Genomic DNA, 19,949 nt, shown 5'->3' with positions numbered 1-19,949 from the left:
GAGCTTGATAGGACAGCATATCCCTGGACAAATGCCACTCCTTAGGTAAAGTCAACATTGAACTTCACAGAACTGTGAAGAAACATCTAGAAGCACTTGAGCTCACTATCTTCATAGGAACTTGTCTGTCAAGCTAAACTGGAGACAGAGCTTTTTCACCTACTGATGAACTAATAGATAATTGTCATAGCTAAAAATACGATGTTTTGGAGCTAGTCATGAAATCTTTAGTGAAAACCTCCTAAATGAGTATTTCTAAACCAATCTTCTTAAGTGAGAGTCCTCCCAGTGCAGAGACCAAAAGAAAAGACTGTGCATCACTTAGACACCAGATAAATACAATACTGAGAGCTTAACCTTCAGATATGTGGTTAAGGTGAGGCTTAATGAATATCCCTGAAAGAGCAATGAAGAACCTTCAAACCAAGTCCTCAAAAGTATTAATAATAATACTAATCTAGGAAAAAAAGGGGAAAATGAAATGTCAGAATTCCAAATAATGTCAGCAAGGAAGGAGATCAAGAGCAGCAGAGAGAAGCTGTTCTGTGATCACACAGGCTGTCAGAATTATCAGATGTGTTCCTGAAAGGGCAACAGTGATAGATTGCACTAAATTTATGTTGTTCTGTTTCTCTTGTTTTCCAGAAATTAAACTTTTAATAACTGGAAATGAATTTTTTCCATCACTTAAAACAAGGAGCTTTTGCAAACACATATTTCTATTCTTTGATAATTCTCAGTGTTGCAGGACCATTGAGATTGGTTACATTTGGCATGCTTAACACTTGCCATAGCTCCATGGTGTTCTAGTTTGCAGTAAATCCAAGTTGGATTTGTTTCTATTTGTCTCCTTTTTCATGTCCCATGGCCAAGGACCTTATGTTAAAAAAGAGCATTAGCCAGTAAAGGACTGCAGCAGAATGTTTTGCCTTTTGTTGAACTTTTCCAGTGTGGTCTGTTGAAACCTTAGATTCAAAGTAATCTTAAGTCTCATGTGATCTATGACACACTGATACATGTTGGGAATTCAGAATTACAGGTGTGAGCTGAGTACAGTCTCCTCTGTAAAGCAGCATGATATAGAATTGTGGGTCAGAAGCAAGAGGTGAGGCTTGTAACTAGGAAGTCCCAGGGACACAGTGGAGGGAGAAAATGGAGTGACCAGGCAGTGAGAAGTTGTATCATGACCTTCTTCTTGTCCTTTGCATCACAGAAGAGTATTTTATTGGCCCCTTCTCCTAAATATCTACAGACCGATGTCCTGACTAATCTTAAAATTCCTCATGTGGGAATAGTTATAGTTGCAAGGTGACTCCATTTGTAGTGTTGTCTTTGCTTCTCCAGTGTGCATCTCATTTGGATAGTCCCAGATGTCAAGAACATAATGCATACAGATTTAGACAGATGTAAAAGAGAGCATTCTTACTGAGCAAGACTTTTTTTCCATTCAGTTGCAAACTCACTATCATAATCTGAAGACACCTGACAGTAAAGGATGCTGCTGAAATAAACTGATTTCTATAAACTTCTCATCAAGCCTACCAATATGTCTTCCACTTTCATGGGCTTACTCCCTCAAAAAAATGAAAACATTCATTATCTGACCTTCTGCTCCTGCCAGTGTGGCTGTGAGTCTGTGGATTCTCTGGCCAGAGCTGGTAGCTCTGTGCTGCAAGCTTAGGACACTTCCATGCAAAATCCAGCTTGACCTGCAGGCTACAGCACTTGGAAGCTCTCAGGTTGATCTGAAGAACCTAGACCAATTCCAGATACCTATCCACTTAAATCTAGATCAAGACACCTCTTTCCCAAGAGCAGATGTTTCTGAGAATATATAGCTAAGTGCCCAAGAAAGTTGATACAGTTGATCCAGAAGCCTTTCAAAAGCTGAACAACAGCAATATTTTTGAGATTTTCTAAAGGCAGAGTTAAAGATGCTGCCAGGGAACTTTATGTGAAGACAATATCATACATTTAAATGCAGAAAGAGAAGAATATGTGACAGCCTGATAATTTTCAGTGTCTGTGGAGGCTAGAAATTTGAAAAGTATGAGACTATACTGCTGTCTATTATTTAAATGGTCTATATCCTATCCCAGATCCCACCTTGGGAAAAAAAAAAAAAAAAAAAAAAAAAAAAAAAAAAAAAAAAAAAAGAAAAAAGACTAAGGAAACACTATTGCTAATACAGTCTTACCCAATTCCAGACTGAAACCTATATTAATCAAACATACTGTACTGGTTGATCAGTAGGGCTCAACTGAAATTCCCCTCAGCTATATTTTAGTGTGAACCTGGTGCATACTTTTTCTCTGCTGTACATAAAAATTACACTGGCTTGTCAGTTATAGCAGAAGCCTTTTCACATATCATATCATATAATATATCATTTCACATATCATATCAGTTGTTGCAGAATACCAAGGAACAGTTTGAAGGCTATTCCAATACACCATTCTTTTCTGCCTTAGTTGTATGCTCATTTTATGCAGAATTCCTCATACTTCTGGCAGTGATAAGCAATGAGACGGTGGACAGGAAAAAAAAAAGCAGTGGCAATTTAATACTGGGAAACAACTACATTTTCAGGAAATTGCTACCAGTCCACACCCCAAAAATTAGAAACAACAGCATCTGGCAGAGGCTGTTAAGACTGCATCATTAACTCAAGGTATGTTTTACTATTCATTGCATCTGCAGATTCAAATGCCTCATGTCCAGTCCATTGGAAAGAAATTAAAATCTGTCCATTCTTTTAGAAAAAAATTGCCATTTAAAAGGAAATATTTTTAAAGATTAAGAGGATCTGGATTTTTATGTGCTTTTTTAGTACCATATCTAGATGACATAACCTGCCAGAATCTGCCATTTAACAGAGTATATTCTGAAATGCAGTTTAAAAATATTATGTCAAGAACTGTGGTCCTAGATTAATTACTTGGAGTACACAAATTTTCCAGGCACTTCAGTCCAGAATATGGTTTAGAAATATTATGTAATAAACAGGAAGTTCTGCTGGGAAAGATTCAGTCAGTGGTGGTTTCTTCACTCTTCTGTATCATCCTAACCAGCCTAGTAGTTTGCTACAGGTTTTTCTTATAAACTCTGTACTTCTCTTAATACAATCTGCATCTATTCTATGAGAATTTACCAGCATACTAATAGCTGCAAAGTGTTCTTTATGTAGACTCGGAAAAGGGAATTCTTTTTTCTTCTTCTTTTTCTCATAGTTGCTCTTCTTCTTCCAAGTTTTCCCCTGGCATTTTTTGCCTAATGAGTTGTGAAATCTAATCAATTGCAATAATTAAAACATACTGTGTGTGGAATGATGCACCACTTTAATTACACAACAAAGTCCCAAACAAATAAAAGCTTGAGATTCTTACATTAGAACAAACTAATCTACTTTACTTTGCTGTAATTTTTTTTCACAAAGAACAGACTCATGCTTATAAGATTATATGTATAAAACACTTAAAATACCAGGCTTGCTATACTGCATATTTTATTAAAAGAGCTGGGAGAGTTCAGGCTTGTGTGTTAGCAGCATATGAAGCAATGGCTGGAACAAACAGATAGATGCTTGTTTTCAATAAAACCCACTGTGTGGCAACTCTGAACAGGAAAGTTTTGTGTCCAAGGCCTATGAAATGCATGGAGTTTTACCAATGTCACAAGGTGCAAGAGGGGGTGCTATTCACTGACTCACCTCTTTTCTAGGATCTTTTATACGCTGGTAAACATTTTGCATAAAATAAATCCCTTATGACAAACTGAAATGCCAGTGTTTCCTAATTAAAATCAGTTTGATGAAAGTTGAGCAGATACATTCTTGCAGTTTTCTTTTCTTTTAAGAACAATGCATGTCAAGTAATTGGGTCCTGGTATTATACAGCTTTTCCAATCCTGTTATTTATATTCTGATTCTGGTCCCAATGAGGCTCCATCAGCTTGACAGAAACTGCAAGCTCAACTATTCAGACCTGTGCCTTGATCATTTGTTCTGTAAATTCTGAAAATATAATTATGTTATTGAGTATTTTAGAGAACTCAGGCCTGCATTAGCTATTTCACAGTCATTTAGATTAAGTGGATACCTAGTACACCTTATTTAAGTTTCCAACTGTAATATAGTGAAATCTGGTACAGGCGACTTTCACAGTTTGAAAGGCAGTTATTGCTCTCTTACAGTGTTGTCTTTTGTCTGCCTCAGTCCTTGCTACAAATTTCACCAATCAGCCCTGCCTACATATGCAATGTTATTGCCCTCATTCTTTACTAAGATTGGCTTCTTTTGCTGATGCTGGTAGCAGAAGTTTTAAAGGAATGCATACCCCACCTAAATAGGATAGATTAACCTAAGGATGTTCTCTGAATGGGCTGTATGGAGGATGAAGACAGATGGTCCATAACTCACTTGGCAGGAGAAATGAATGGATCTTATTTCTCCAATAAATACAGTTAAAAAAAAAAAAAAAAGAGATGCAGCACTGGTAAAAAACATTCAAATAAATATGTTTCAATACTTTAGAATATGAAAGGTGATACCTGCATACCTGCTCTGTACTATTAGTATCTGAAAAAGGCCAAAGATAGTACAAAAGTACATCATGATACACATCAGACCGGGAGCAATTTCTGTTTGTGCTTAGAGAGCTGAATATCCACTTGGTAACCCATAGAGGAAACTAGTTTACTGCTATTTTTCTCAAAGCTACAGTGAGGTGGCCTTTCTGTCTCTAGAGTCTCTATCACCACTGTGACCTATCTCTCTGCATACACTCTTCACACTTGCATTCTTCTTAGCTGCATTTCACTCTTCTTCGGTGTTCCAGCAACTTTGTCGGACCTAATGTGTCCTTGGAACATCACCAAATAGATTTAAGAGCACCATTACTGAGAAATGAAAGTAAATGCTTTTATGAATGAGCTTAAACTGAGCTTTAAAGCAGAAAAAAAAATTAGTATTTCTAATAAAAACCTGGATGTAATTAAGACTTCCAACCAAAACAATATATTTTTTCCAAATACTGTAATAATTTTTGTATCATTTTAACACTTTGCTGTGTTACAATGCTAACAATGGATGGTTATAAGCTCTTCAGAAGGAACAGGTGAGGAAGGAGAGGTGTGGGGGGGGTCTGTACATTAGGGAGTGTTTCAGCTGTGTAGAGCTCAAGAACAGACAATTGGAGGTTGGCCAGTGTTGGCCAATGATGACCAATGGCACATCTACAAGAAGGGTCAGAAGAATGGTCCAGGGAACTATGAGCCTCTCAGCCTGACCTTGATGCTGGGGAAGGTTATGAGACAGATTATATTAAATTCAATCACACATCACAAACAGGACAACCAGAGGATCAGGCCCAGCCACAAGGGGTTTAGGGAAGGCAGGTCCTGCCTGACTAACCTGATCTCCTTTTGTGACCAGGAGACCTGCCTAGTGGATGAGAGAAAGGCTGTAGATGCTGTCTACCTGGGCTTCAGCAAAGCCTTTGATACTGTCTCCCACAGCATTCTCCAAAGCTGGCAGCCCACATGGACAGCTGCACTCTTCACTGGGTTCAGGACTGGCTGGATGGCTGGATACAGGGAGTGGTGGTTAATGGTGCTACATCCAGTTGGCATCTGGCTACTAGTGGGGCTTCCCATGGCACAGTATTGAGGCCAGTCCTGTTTAATATTTTTATCCATGATCTGGATGAGGGGATTGAGTGCACCCTCAGTAGGTTTGCAGACAGCACAATGTTGTGCAGGAGTGTTGATCTGCTGGAGGGCAGGAAGGCTCTGCAAAGGGGTATGAACCAGCTGAATCAATGGGGCAAGACCAGCTGTATAAGGTCCAACAAGACAAAGTGCTGTGTCCTGCACTTTGGTCACAACAAGCCCATGTAGTGCTCCATGGGAAAGAGAGGCTGGAAAGTTGTCCAGTGGAAAAGGACCTGGGAGTGCTACTCAACAGCAGGCTGAACATGAGCCAGCAGTGTGCCCTTGTGGCCAAGACCACCAACCGGCATCCTGGCTTGTATCCGGAATAGTGTGGCCAGCAGGAGCAGGGCAGCAATCATCCCCCTGTACTTGGCACTGGTGAGGCCACACTTTAAGTTCAGTTCTGGGTCCCTCCCTACAAGAAAGACTTTGAGGTGCTGTTGTGTTTCCAGAGAAGGGCAACAGAGCTTCTATGGAGAGTCTGGAGCACAGAGCAGCTCACAAGTGCTATGATGAGCAGCTGAGGGAGCTGGAGTTGTTTAGCCTGGAGAAAAGGAGGCTTAGGAGAGACTATTGCTCTCTACAACTGCCTGAAAGGAGGCTGTAGCCATGTGGAGGTCAGTCTGTTCTCTCAGGCAACAAGTGGCAGGATGAAAGGATATGGCCACAAGCTATTCCAGAGGAAGTTCAACTTGACATCAGGAAGAATTTCTTCACTCAAAGGTTTGTCAGGAATTTGAACAGGTTGCCTACGGAGTCAGCTTGAAGCATTAAAGAACCAAGCGGTGTGGCACTTAGTGCTATGGTTTAGTCGGCATGGTGGTGGTTGGTCAAACATTGGACTTGAGGGTCTTGGAGATCTCTTTCAACATTAATGTTTCTGTGATTCTGTAGTTCTGTGATTCTAAGATTCTATGAAAATGAGTAATTAAATATATTTAAAAATCTGTCTCCTTAGACAGAAAGCAAAACTTTATTTCTTGGAAGCCTTTGTCTACTTACACATTTTATTAATTATGAGAAACTTGGTTCACCTTCATACTACTTACTTTTTTAAATCTTGTTCTCAACCTAATTCAGGACCAATACCTTTAATTCTTGTAGCATCTGAAATTTGTCCAGACACGACAAATCAGCAGGACTAGTCTCTTGAGCAGTGTTTTCTGTTTATTCTTAACTTTTTCTTCTTAACTTTTCAGCTTATAAATTTACACCTGTCTAAGAAAGTGTGCACTATGTAGTACTGAATTACCATCTTACACATGGTACTCCCTAAGCAATTGTCCACACTATGTAAAGTTTTACATAAAAACAATTAATGCAGAAAATTCATAATGCTCTGCACACTAGCAGGAACTATATATCTTTCACTTGGTGGATTGCATTAATAAACATCACCTTCTATTGTAATTTAAAAATGATAAGACCAGTCGTGGCCTGCTTTCTGAAATGAATTGGCTTACTGCAGGCAGTAAAGCAATCAGGTTTTGACCACGTCTAAGATAAGTCTAATGTTTTCTCTGTGCAAAATTCAAAACAATAAAACAAAATAATAAATGCAGGAGTGATAACAGCTTCCACCATTCTGTGTTTATTTGACACATGCACATTTGAAAGGATTTAATAAAACCCTGACAAGTACACTTGTATCAGTCTAACCAAAACATTTCTTATTTTGTTTTACAGATTTTGGCCATCGTGTCCATTCTGTTCATCGTCCTGTCCACTATTGCTTTATCTCTTAACACACTGCCAGAACTTCAAGAGATGGATGAATTTGGGCAGCCAAATGACAACCCTCAGCTAGCACACGTTGAAGCTGTGTGTATTGCTTGGTTTACCATGGAGTATCTTTTGCGTTTTCTGTCCTCACCAAATAAGTGGAAGTTCTTCAAAGGCCCATTAAATGTCATTGACTTACTGGCTATCTTGCCGTACTATGTCACCATTTTCCTCACAGAGTCCAATAAAAGTGTCTTGCAGTTCCAAAACGTCAGACGTGTGGTTCAGATATTCCGAATTATGAGGATCCTAAGGATTCTTAAGCTCGCCAGACATTCAACAGGCCTTCAGTCTTTGGGCTTTACACTCAGGCGGAGTTACAATGAATTGGGCTTGTTGATATTATTTTTAGCCATGGGAATAATGATATTTTCAAGTCTTGTATTCTTTGCTGAAAAGGATGAAGATGCTACAAAATTTACAAGTATTCCTGCATCATTCTGGTGGGCAACAATCACTATGACTACTGTAGGATATGGTGACATTTATCCTAAGACCTTATTAGGTAAAATAGTTGGAGGACTTTGCTGTATTGCTGGAGTGTTGGTCATTGCCCTGCCCATACCAATTATTGTGAACAATTTCTCGGAGTTTTATAAGGAGCAGAAAAGACAGGAGAAGGCAATTAAGAGGCGAGAAGCACTTGAGCGAGCTAAAAGAAATGGCAGTATTGTCTCGATGAACCTGAAAGATGCCTTTGCTCGTAGTATGGAAATGATAGATGTAGCAGTAGATTCAGGTAAGCTTGGAGAACCACTCAGTCCAAAGGACACACCTGATGACAGCCGCCTATCCCCAAGCCGGTGGAAATGGGCCAGAAGGACAATGTCTGAAACAAGCTCAAACAAATCTTATGAAAACAAGTACCAAGAAGTTAGTCAACAAGACTCTCATGAGCAATTAAATAATGCTGCAGCATCCTCCAGCCCGCAGCACCTCAGTGCCCAAAAACTGGAGATGCTGTATAATGAAATTACTAAAACTCAGTCTCAGCCTAATCTTAATGCTGGTTACCAAGACCAGTCAGCAAAGCCACCCAGTTATGAAGAAGAAATAGAAATGGAAGAAGTTATAGGTCAGAGAGATCCATTGCCAGCTGGGCCTGCGGACATCGTAATGGACATGAGAAGTACATCCAGTATCGACAGTTTTGCCAGTTGTGCAACTGACTTCACGGAAACAGAGAGGTCTCCCCTCTCTCTGTTTCCTGGCTCTCACTTGCAAATGAGATTTCCAACTGATGCTATTAACCTGGAAGAAAACCAAAGAGGCAGAAGTTCTCAGTTTATACCATTTGCAAAAGACAGAGGATTTTCTCCAACTGATATCACCTTTGACTATAATCCAATCAACAGAGCTGTTATCAGTGATGGCAGTGGGTCCCAAACAGTTTCACATGGTCACTTTCATTTTGACACGGCCATGGAAAGCCCCAAAAGCTCCCTGAAAGGTAGCAACCCGTTAAAATCTAGATCTCTTAAAGTTAATTTTAAAGACAATAGAGGTGGCGCTCCACAAACTCCACCAAGCACCGCAAGGCCACTGCCAGTGACAGCAGGAGGAGACTTCACACAGTCCACCCCTCAGCACATCAGCACCATTCTCCTAGAAGAAAATTCCCCCCAAGGTGATCGGCCTGTATTTGGTGCTGACGCATCTGCACTTTGTCAGGGACCTGTTAAAAAATCATCCCCCCTCTTTCCCAAACAAAAAATTTTCACTTTCCCTTCAAAAGAGAGGAGGAGCTTCACTGAAATAGACACTGGAGAAGAAGAAGAGTTTATGGAGTTACATGGTATGAAACATGAGAAAAAACAGGATATCAAGACAAATTGCTGTGGTGATAAACACAGTGATGGCAACAATTTAACAGGGGAGCCACAGGTCACCTCTTCACCCAAAAGCATGAGCCACAACTGTACTCAAGACATTTACCATGCGGTGGGTGAGGTAAAGCCAGACAGTAACCAAGAAGGTCACAAAATGGAAAACCATTTATTTGCTCCAGAAATTCATTCAAGTCCAGGAGAAACTGGTTATTGTCCTACACGTGAAACTAGCATGTGACTAGTTACAGAAGCAATAAAAATATCTTTTCTTAAAACACAGTTAGTAATGCCTATGAACTAAAACATGGAAAGCCTCAACAAAAGTGCATAAAATGTTATTTTTGCATGGCATGAAGAGTTGTTTAGTTTAAATACTGTTTAATTAAAAAAAAAAAGACTGCTTTTGTAACAAACTGAAAAAACAGGGAAAAAATTACTCAAGAAAGGTGAATACAATAAAGAGAGCTTTATTAGGAGCCAGTGGTCTGCAACATCTGACATTTGTGATCCTTTCACTTATGACTGTAGACAGGTTTTGAACTCTTTTAACTTTTTTTTTCCTTGGTTACAATGAATTTTAGAATTTGCACATGAAAGGATGAAATGTCAATGCATGCATTCATAAGGATGTGAAACAAGGTGCTTTGAGCTTGCAAAATGCATATATTTGTAAATAGTTTGGGGTTAGGGGGAAAGCTACTGTTAACAAGGATTTATGGAAAAAGCATTTCCTGGGACACAGGTACTTCCTTCACAGCGTGCTGCCTGGAGGTTTTGTACAGACTTATGTTGCAAAATTGCAACTTCTACTTAAAGCATCTCACGTATCTTGCTTTCTGTTAAAAAGCTCATGAGTATATCTGTTAATTAAGGACTACCGTATTTTAGTTTATCTGTGCTATAAATCATTTTTTTTAACTTGCAGAACTTCAGTTATTGCATTTGTCAGTTTAATTAATGATCCTGTGAGGAAAAGCAAAGATTTAATGACCAGAACTTAAAGCATTTGATATTTTTATAGAAAATTGCCAACATTTCATAACTAAGGAAAAAACAGTTCCATTTTAAAATTTAAAAATCATAGTTATTTCTGTGGCAATAAATAGTGCCAAATGGCTATTCAGATATATCCAAAAGTTTTCAACTTCACAGACTATACCTTGGTATTAAAAACATATTTACCACACTTCTTATTTTTCCTTTGATTTAACACAATTTGCTTCTACATGACTCTTTAAACTCTTTAAAACCTTTTGTTCTCCATGCGTGCTCATACTTTAGTAATGGCAATGTTGTTGAAGCTGTGATGGTGTAAGGACATAAGAGACAAGGTTTGTAGGAGAAAGTGGTACCTTTCATTATCATAAATCATATAGCTGGAGAAAAAAAAGCTTCAAGTACATGTGATTTACCTCAGGTCTTCCATACCCCAAAGCTTTTGTGTTTTTCAGTTCAGTCATTTGGACTGACATAAAATATCATTTGACTCACCAACTTTGCCTCAACCCATCCTTCCATAGCTGTTCCGAAATGGAGGACAGGATTTCCATTATGCTTAAACAAAAGAAAATGTCAATCATTCCACTGAAAACTGCCAAAGCATCTTTCATTTCTCTGATTTCTCCAGCTTGTAAAAGAAAGATGCTGAACCAAAGCCTTCATTACAAAGTACCCATCTAACCACTGTCTCAAAAAACCTTCTTTTTATTTTATCCATAATCCATAGCTTCCTATGCTATAAAATATTTTTTAAATCTTGTAAATTGCTTTAATTCCCTAAATCATCAAAATTTTATTCAATTCATGAATTCTAATCATAATCAAATGTATGCAGTTACACAGACATGTCCTAAAAAATGTTCCCCCTTTTTTTTTTTTTTTTTTTTTTTTTTTTAGGAAGACTTAAAAGTACTTTAGACCAATCAATACATGATTTGGAACAGCAGACTTCTACTTACCATAGTGGAGCTAGATTAATTTTTACTTGTGTCTTTTTCTGTCACTTGAATATGTAACAACGAGGCACCTAATGCATTTAGTGTAAAGGAACAAGCAATTTTGTTACAACATGGGGCCCTTTGCTTGAAATGGCTGGGCCAATGCCACACACCTCACTTAAGCCTGGCACACAGAAGAGAGACAAGTTTGAAGAGCCCCAAAATATTGATCCTGGTGGCTGGGCCAAACAATGAGCACAGCACAATCATTTAGGTTGGTTTTTTAAAAAAGTTTTCTATATTTCCATCAGTTTTCTTATTTATGTAACAAGATAATATTGAGAAGTCTCTTTAGTCATTTGAATAACTGAGAATATAATGTCTTTTTTTTGAACAATGTCTGGTCATTAATTCTCAAAATAAAAATGATTTTTGTCTTTAATTGCAGTTCTTTCCAACTTGTTGCTGCATTCAGTTTTATGTATTTATATTGTATTCTGTGTGACACTTTTCAATCATGTTGTGTCTCACTCTCCCCAAACTTAGCTCTTTAATATTTTATAGTCATTAATCTTCTACATTTATTTTTTAGTTTCTAGATATTTTCGGTGACAAAAACTAAATGCCAGTCAATTTTTATATGCCTGAAGTGTTGGTTTGTATTTTCTATGTGCAGTTTTATGAAATCACATGGGCCTGTTCGATCTTCCTTTACATCTTAGTGAACTATTGAAGTCCAAATTAAGACCAAATGGGATCTGGTCCCATCCCATGCTCTGGATCCACAGAAAATTCCCATTCAAGACAATGATGTTGTTCTGGCAAGACTGAGGTCTGTGTCATGTTCCTTCTGTGTGCTTTTTCTCCCAGGTGATCCTTAGGCTTTGGAAAAGCCCCTTAGACCCATGCCACTTGATGGAAAGGGAGGAATCCAGCCATAGGGAACGTATTGCAGGAACAGAGGTTTAATTCCTTAAGCTCTCCTGAGCTAGACTACATGCAAACCTGATTCTGGCCTCTTAAAATCACTAAAAATTTAAAAGGCGTGAAGTCAAGGCCTCAATCCTTGTGCAGATGAATTCCCCCTGAAACCGATGGGAGTCTGGTGGAAAAAGGGACTGACTGAAATATAAATGAGAAGAACGATAATGTCTCCCTCTTGATGAAAATCAACAGGAGCTTTAACTATATAAATCAGATGAAAGACCAGGCCCTTATTTGCTGCTGTATTTTAAATGTTTTCAGAGAAGCACATTTATTTTGAAAGCAAAAGAAATGCAATTCACTTTATTAACAGATGCTTTATTTTTTTGAAATACTGGAAGCAAAATGATTAAGCTTTAGAAGTGCTTTTGGTATAATTTTGTTATCTACTTTTGACTATACTGAAAACTATTACCAGAAGCACAGGTTTAGATGTGATTTTTCCAGTCTTGACTGCATACATAGGATCCACCTCTGAATACCTAACTTGTATAATTCCTGATTAAAACATCTACTTGAGCAGTTGCAGGACTGGATCTAGCTTTCTATCCAGTACAGCAGGTGTAAGAAGTGCAGGCCAGGGTCACTTCATTCACCACGAGTTGACATGCAGCAAATTATACAAAATTACACAAGTATACTTTCGTGGTTTTCTAAAATTTTGAAGCCATTTCAGACTTATTACCCAGTCACCACAGTAAGGAGAGAACGTGTCTGAGTTCTGGCGTCAATCTCTAATGCCAGCTGTGCAATTTCAGAACTTTAGGAGTCTTAGGAAGAAGTGACTCCTTTGTACACCTGAAAGAGGTCTGACTCCTCACATCACTGGAAAATGAAGAATGTTCAGGGAGATAGCTTTGCAATTGATCTATTTTTTATATTTTTACTAACTGCAGAATCTTGAATCAAAGTTTTCAATGACAAAACCAAATGCACATATTTAAAAAATGTTCACAGACTAATTAGAAGAGTTTTTGAGTAATAGTCACATTAATCCAAATCTGGGTGGGGAGTGGGGGGAAATAATATATCGCACAAACTGCAAAGGAAGTTCCTACAGGAAAGCTGTTTACAGGGGAAGTACGTAATGTAAAGAATGTAACATGGTGTAGGAAGTTTTTGCACTACCGAATTTATATAAAATACACTTTTTTAAATGAAAACACAAAAGGCCTTTTAATGCTACATTGTATAGAATATAGAAGCCTCTGTGCTAATGCAGCAGTCTAATGCACTGTGTCCTCACTTCACAATTGGTCTCAAAATTCAAACATTAGTGATGTTAGAGGTGATATCTGATCTAACACTAGAGCAACGGACATGAAGAGCCTTTTAGCACACTATTATGTAACCCAAAATGTGAACAGACAGTTGTATTTTTGCTTATAACATTCATAAATCAAAATAATAATTGGCTTCCTTAATCATTTCCTAACAGGTAATATTGGGCAATGTATTTGTATTCCTTGAAAAACACTAAGTTCTTTTAAAAGTAGACCTCTTCCCCTACATGTTGACTGAGCTTCTGTTTCCTTCAAGGTTTACCTTTAAGTTTTTCAATTAATTGCTTCAACCTCATCTCTAAACCACAGTCCAGTTAAAAAAGACAGTTGTCTTCTTGAAGCTCTATTGCGGGCAGATACAGTGAGACTGGTAAAAATGTCCAGGGTTTAACTGATTGGCTTTTTGATTCGAATAATTTTTGAATCGCTTGGATAGAACAGGTATATTTTGATCATGCAAACATATATTAGAAGCAAAATAATGCAACAAATATGCCTTTGTTTTTTTTCTAAGTAGCCAGCACAGATCAAGCAAGAAATGCAAATACAACAAAGGGGAAAGAAGGGCAGAAAACTGTAAGTAAACAAGGCATGTTTTAGTGTACTATATAAAAAGAGATGTAATAAAACATTTGCGAAAGAATCCTTGTTCACACTAAATGAGGTAAAAATTCCAGAAGCAAAAGATTTAATTCCTCTCCTTCTCCATCGTAATTTTTAACCTAGAACCAACAGGTTCAGTGATGCTATTACCCACTCGCCTGCCACACAAATATCTGACCTGCAATCATTTTTCAGAAGACTTTCCTGAAAAATAAGATACCACATGTTGATATCCCTATTGATCTTTGAATCTCTTCCCGTTTCCCTCCCAATATCAACCTTCTCTTCTTCTTGGGAGCAGACAGAAGGCAGCCCACTCAACAACATCTTGTTGGAGTGTCTTGTTTGTCAGGAAAGTGTTTTGGAAGTGTGATGCAAATGGCCAGATGCTGCATTGGAACCAAGGAACAAGAAGTGAATGTTACTTCTCCCTGTTTTCTAGTTGTAAAGTGCCCAGCCTTCTCCAATGTCCCCTCAGTGTACCCAACCTTCATGCAAGCGCTTTCAATGCTCTTGCAAGAACATTTTTTAAAAGCAGTTGACTGGTAAATGCTATGAAAAGAGCCATCGGTCTAAGGGTGAATAATTGTCTTTTGTCCAATCTGGTTTAATTAGTGGTACTCAGCTTTAACTCCAGTTAAAAGGCTTTCTGAAACAGATTAGGTGTTTTGGGAGCCAAGCCCTCTGTCAGTTTCCTTAACAAAGGAAGGTTAGGTAACTGGCAGGCAAAAATGAAAGAAAAAAATTTGTTTGCATTGTGTGATGGCTTCTTTTTCAGTGATCATACACCACGGGACATCTGCAGGTGGGGTAATGTACTTGCCTTTGTATTTATTTTGCTCCAGATTTAAACAGTATATTTTTTAAATGCTGAATTATGATATTTAGGAAGTATTACCCTTTGGTAAAATGGAAATTTCCAGCAGTAACACTTTGTAATACTATATTATTATTGATTGATATTTAGTTTTCTTTCATGACACCTAATGCAGATCCCGATGAATACCACTGTGGAACAAAGAAGTAGAACACAAATATTACTGCTCTTTTTACTTAAAAGTAACTAAAAAACATGATATTAGCTAACATTTAATCCAAAAAATATTATTATCCTAATTATACCTATCAACCAAACAGAATGGTGACCTATTGTTACCTTAGACATCAACTGTAGTCCTGTGTTTAACATAAATCATGAATATAAGAGCAGTCTGTGTAGTTAACTTCATTAGGGTAATCTTTTAACTCAAACAACTTTTTAAATACATATTTAGCATCAGCAGGAAAAACAAACACTTCTAAATCTGGAAGTCTATGGCTTGGTTTACACTGGCATCTTAGAGACAATCAGGAGAGCTCTCTTGACATGAATCTCTCAGCTACCCCCAATTCTCATGCTTTGGTTCACACTCATGCAAACTGGACTACTTTTAGATGAACCTGAACCAGAAAACCTCTTCCATGAGGGCACCAGCTATACTGAAGGTAGAACAAAGCTTTCAGGCCCTGATACCAGATGAAAGTAAGTCCAAAAATTGTATCCCGATAGTGCAAACTGTCAGCACAAACTGTTTTCCTCAACAGATCTGCTTGTATTGTACAACTTGCTAATGTAGACATAGATCTCTACCATGACTACTGTCTTCAGCCCATATAGCTCTTGGCTAAATCACTTATTCAAGCAAATTTTGCCATTTTCATCAGTGGTATTGCATAAAAAAAGCCATATTAAATTGTTCCCAGTGCATTCCCCAAGCTAACCCACATAAAATCATTTAAAAAATAAATTCTTGATAACCTTTGGATAGTTGGGTTTCGTAGTTGGGACCAAACTCTATATACTGCTTTTTTCTACAATCAGTTTTCTCTAAAGTTGGTGTTACATTTGATGAAGACAGTACAGACAGCACTAGACTTACTCCAAAATCAGTGGAATGATTAAACTGATTGCAAGTAGCTTTATTTTACTTAACAGTAACCCTTACTTTATACTGGTATGAACAAAAGCAAATTGCTGTGCATTGATGGAGGATCAGAAGCCCAGCTTGAGTATTTTGTGCCGATTTTCCATGTCTAGATATCTTCCTATTTGGATCACCAGCTGAAATTTATTTAAATTGAGGGACTAGTAGGGTTTTGGTTGTGTGCTTTGTTGCTCTGATGTCTGGGACATACCTTGTACAGTAATGCAAGGAACAAAAAGTCTATTCCTTATCTTACTTCTTTTAACCATTACAAGGTGGAGGACATAAGTCTTGCAGTGATATTTTTGCTCTAAGTTTTGCTCAGATAGCATCTCTCTGTGAAGGTTCAGAATACAAAATATTTATGCCTGTTCTTGAAGTCCTTAAGCAGAACACCAGTGGAAATTCTGCCTGTATAAAACTGAAGGATGGAGCAATATATTATAGTGTTAGGCAAAAGGAACAGTTTTAACATATTACAAAATACATTAAAATAAAAATAAAAATACTTACTGTTGGGGACAATCAAGGGTACTTCTGCTAGGATGCAGAGTTCTGGATTTATATGTCTAAATTATTGGAGTTCTGCAGAGTTTTACCTGTACAACTCTTTCAAAAATCAAAAGAGCCATGCTGATAAGCTGAAACATGGAGGGATTAGTGTACAAAGAAGCTGAGCATTGAATACATAGCCTATTGCTTTAAGATCACTGTAAATATCAAATTAAATATGTACTAATTCATGTTTATATGTTATTACTGTGTTAGTTTCATAGATACAGTAGCATGACTATTATAAGTTTTATGGAGTTTAATGAACTTTACTTTGTATTCCTCTGTGAATGCTCTGAATGCTGCAAACAAAAAAAGCACAACAGTATTTTTTCAAGTTCTCTTGGGGCAATAGCAGTGTCTTCACTATTGTTCAGTTTTACAGATTTAGCAACATTTCATCATACATTGCTCTATTAATAACGTATCTTTCTTTAAAAGTACTGTCACTAGGAGATAAAAGCATATGTGATAAGTCTTGTCTAATCTCATTCATCTGCCTTTACAAAATGCCCCAGACATTTTGTGGGAGAATATGCTGCTTTTGCTTCATGCATTGTTTGTATTTGGGGGTGGGGCGGGGGAATAATAGGGCATTTTGCAATGGTAATTGCATCAAACACGCTGTTTTCATTATTATTGTATTTGTTAGAAACATTTTGATTTAGTTTCTTTCTGTAGGTAAAACTTCGACAATAGCTTAATTTTTTCAACTAAACATTTGATTTCATTAGACTAATAACTTCTCACATTTAGTGGTATTCATATCAATGTTTCCATATCAGCTGCATTTTAACTTCATAAAAAAGGAAATGTTATTATTATTTTTGTCATACTAGATTTTGCTGATCAACTAAGTATTTCTGCACCAATCTACATATTAATATGCATGTTGTAGTCTGTACAATTGTTCAACATCAAAATATCTGTTTAATTTATGTCAAATGTCTTTAAAATAAATGCATTGTTCTCCATTTCAGTCTGATAGAATAAGCAGGATAGTAAATAAATGTGTAAATGAATCATCTGTGTCTCATTTCAGTTCTCTTCATAAAACCACTTCACATTGAACATTGCATATATACCAAAACAATAATCCATACTGTCTTTAGGTGTCATTACTTAACAAAATTATATAGGGATCTCTCACAGACAATGTGTACAGAAATAAATCACTTGGCTATGCAAATAAAATCAGAATCCATTCTTAAAAAAAAAAAATGAAAAAAAAAGAAAAAAAAAAAAAAACAACAAAGAAAGATAGTGATTCTAAGGCTTTTTCTTCCCTCTCTGTTTAGAATTACTGGTAATTCCTACTCGCACTGTCATAGATACAAAGCCTCAAATGACTTTACAAGGTGAGTAAACAGTATTGCCTGCAGGATGAAAAGAAGAAGCATGGAAAGATTTAGCACCCTTTTTTTGGCTAGTCAAACCTAGGTACCTCAGCCTAATATTCAGGCGTAGTGGATAAACCAATTTTGTCCACCTCACAACTGTAAGAGAAAATTTAGGTTATAGTGGAAATTATTTTACTCCTTTGAGTCATGAAAATAACAGATTTTTTTTTACAGGCAAAGTTTTGCTGCAAATCCACCTATAATAAATAGAGCAACTCTACCATTCAGAAAACTGGGAATATAATTCCCTCACCTTCAAATTAGAAAGCTGTTTTTTAATATCAACATCTGAACAGCCCTGCAATGAAGCAAAAAATGGAAGTCCAAGTTCATCCCTTTGATGAGAAAATAGAGATGATTTATTTTCACAACCTCACTGTGCTATACATCTCTTAATACACCATTCACTGTACTGCAGAACTTCTACCCTTTCAACTTTTAATCTAAGGGTTCCCTCTATGAATGTACAGCACTGTACATAAATCTAAATTTGCTCCATCTTTCTATTCAACCTCAAATTCCCAAGTTGCTTTTTCCTTTAAAAAAAGAAAAAAAAAATCCCTCTTATTGCTTGTCTAAATCTCTTCTTCTTGGCATTCATGTGAGTAATTGCATTTTAAGGAAAGGATTTTGGGGGTTAAATATTATTCAGTAATCAAGCAGCCCACACATCTATTCATGGTGCCCAAGAGTATTTGCAAAACTGCAGTTCTACATGCACATTCCAGCTGCCACATGCTTCCATCCTGCAGCAAGACCTGGGCCTCTTCAGACCTCTTGGTTATGCAGAAAGGAGATTAAGTTACATGGGAAGAAAAAAAGAGGGAGCATCTTCCAAAAAGCAAAGTCAAGGAACCAAGACACACCACTGTATTTCCTAGTGCAACATCTCTTCAATCATGTCATGAGTTTAGGAAACCTCTCTGTTCTGTCAATTTCATCTTTTCCCACCTTCTCCTCTCCCTCTATTTTTTCTTGTGGAGCACATTTCAAAAACAAAATGTCAAGAACCCCAGCATCTTATCCCAAATCCAAAACAGCCTAAGAAAGGAACTGACTCAATGCTAGTGAGAAAATAAAATATAGAAAATCTCTACTATTTTATTGGTGCAACTTGACCTATGGCTGAACACAAATGCAGCTAGAAAGCAGGAAAACTATTTTATGATAACCTGCAAGTGTGATATGTGGTTGGGATTAGGTTCTAAAGAAAGAAATATTCTTGGCAGACCAGGAATAGAGCAGGTCAATAGAGATGATACTGACAAAATACTGAAACAGCATTACGTTAGCACAAAAAGTATTCTGCCAGAACCTATTCAGAGAAAAAAAAAGAATTCCTAGCATTTTTAGATACAAATATTAGGAAAGAAAGCAACCTAAATATTCAGAATATCATGTTAAAACTTAATTTACTGCATAGGCTTAAATCATGTTTTGGGTTTTACTGTATGGGTGTAAACCATGACTCTCTGAATGCAAATTTTCATTGAATGAAAAACAGACGCTATTAATCAGATGATGAAGAAAAATTAACTGCAGTTTTGTTAGCTAACATCAGAGACCCCAGAGGGGAAAAGAGTTTACTCAATGCGGCTAAAAAAAGGCATTTTTGGTCTTAGAAAGTACTTAATAATGTTGAATGACCATAACCATAAAATATGTCTTATTTGTAGAAAGTAAAGACATATCAAGTGTACGGGCATCAGAAGTAATGGTGCCATTCCATAACGTTTTTACATTATCGTAAATAAATTTGATTTTTTATTTCTCGCCATTCATTCTCATGCATTCTACAGATTATCATCTTTCCCACACTGAAAATCAGCACAGTGACAATTTATTGTGAATCACTGCTAAATTACAATTTAGGTATTCCTGCTGTAAAACATTCAGGTTGAGTTAT

General features: G+C 37.1%; 1 protein-coding gene across 1 annotated transcript in view; it reads left to right on the top strand.

Annotated features, from left to right (window-relative positions):
- KCNB2 (potassium voltage-gated channel subfamily B member 2) overlaps positions 1–9,621 on the top strand; it is a 163,987-nt gene extending 154,366 nt beyond the window's left edge. Inside the window, exon 2 of the mRNA XM_066180260.1 lies at positions 7,396–9,621. Within this exon, the coding sequence (XP_066036357.1) occupies positions 7,396–9,558 (2,163 nt within the window). The 3' untranslated portion in view covers positions 9,559–9,621. The remainder of the gene's footprint in view (positions 1–7,395) is intronic.
- Positions 9,622–19,949: the final 10,328 nt, after the last annotated feature.

The sequence above is a fragment of the Chamaea fasciata genome, unplaced genomic scaffold (assembly GCF_029207755.1).
Source record: "Chamaea fasciata isolate MVZ Bird 193981 ecotype frontalis unplaced genomic scaffold, bChaFas1.0.hap1 SCAF_1, whole genome shotgun sequence".
Taxonomy (NCBI): Eukaryota; Metazoa; Chordata; class Aves; order Passeriformes; family Sylviidae; genus Chamaea; species Chamaea fasciata.
Note: the sequence above shows the minus strand (reverse complement) of the source record. Positions and strands in the feature narration are given on the sequence as shown.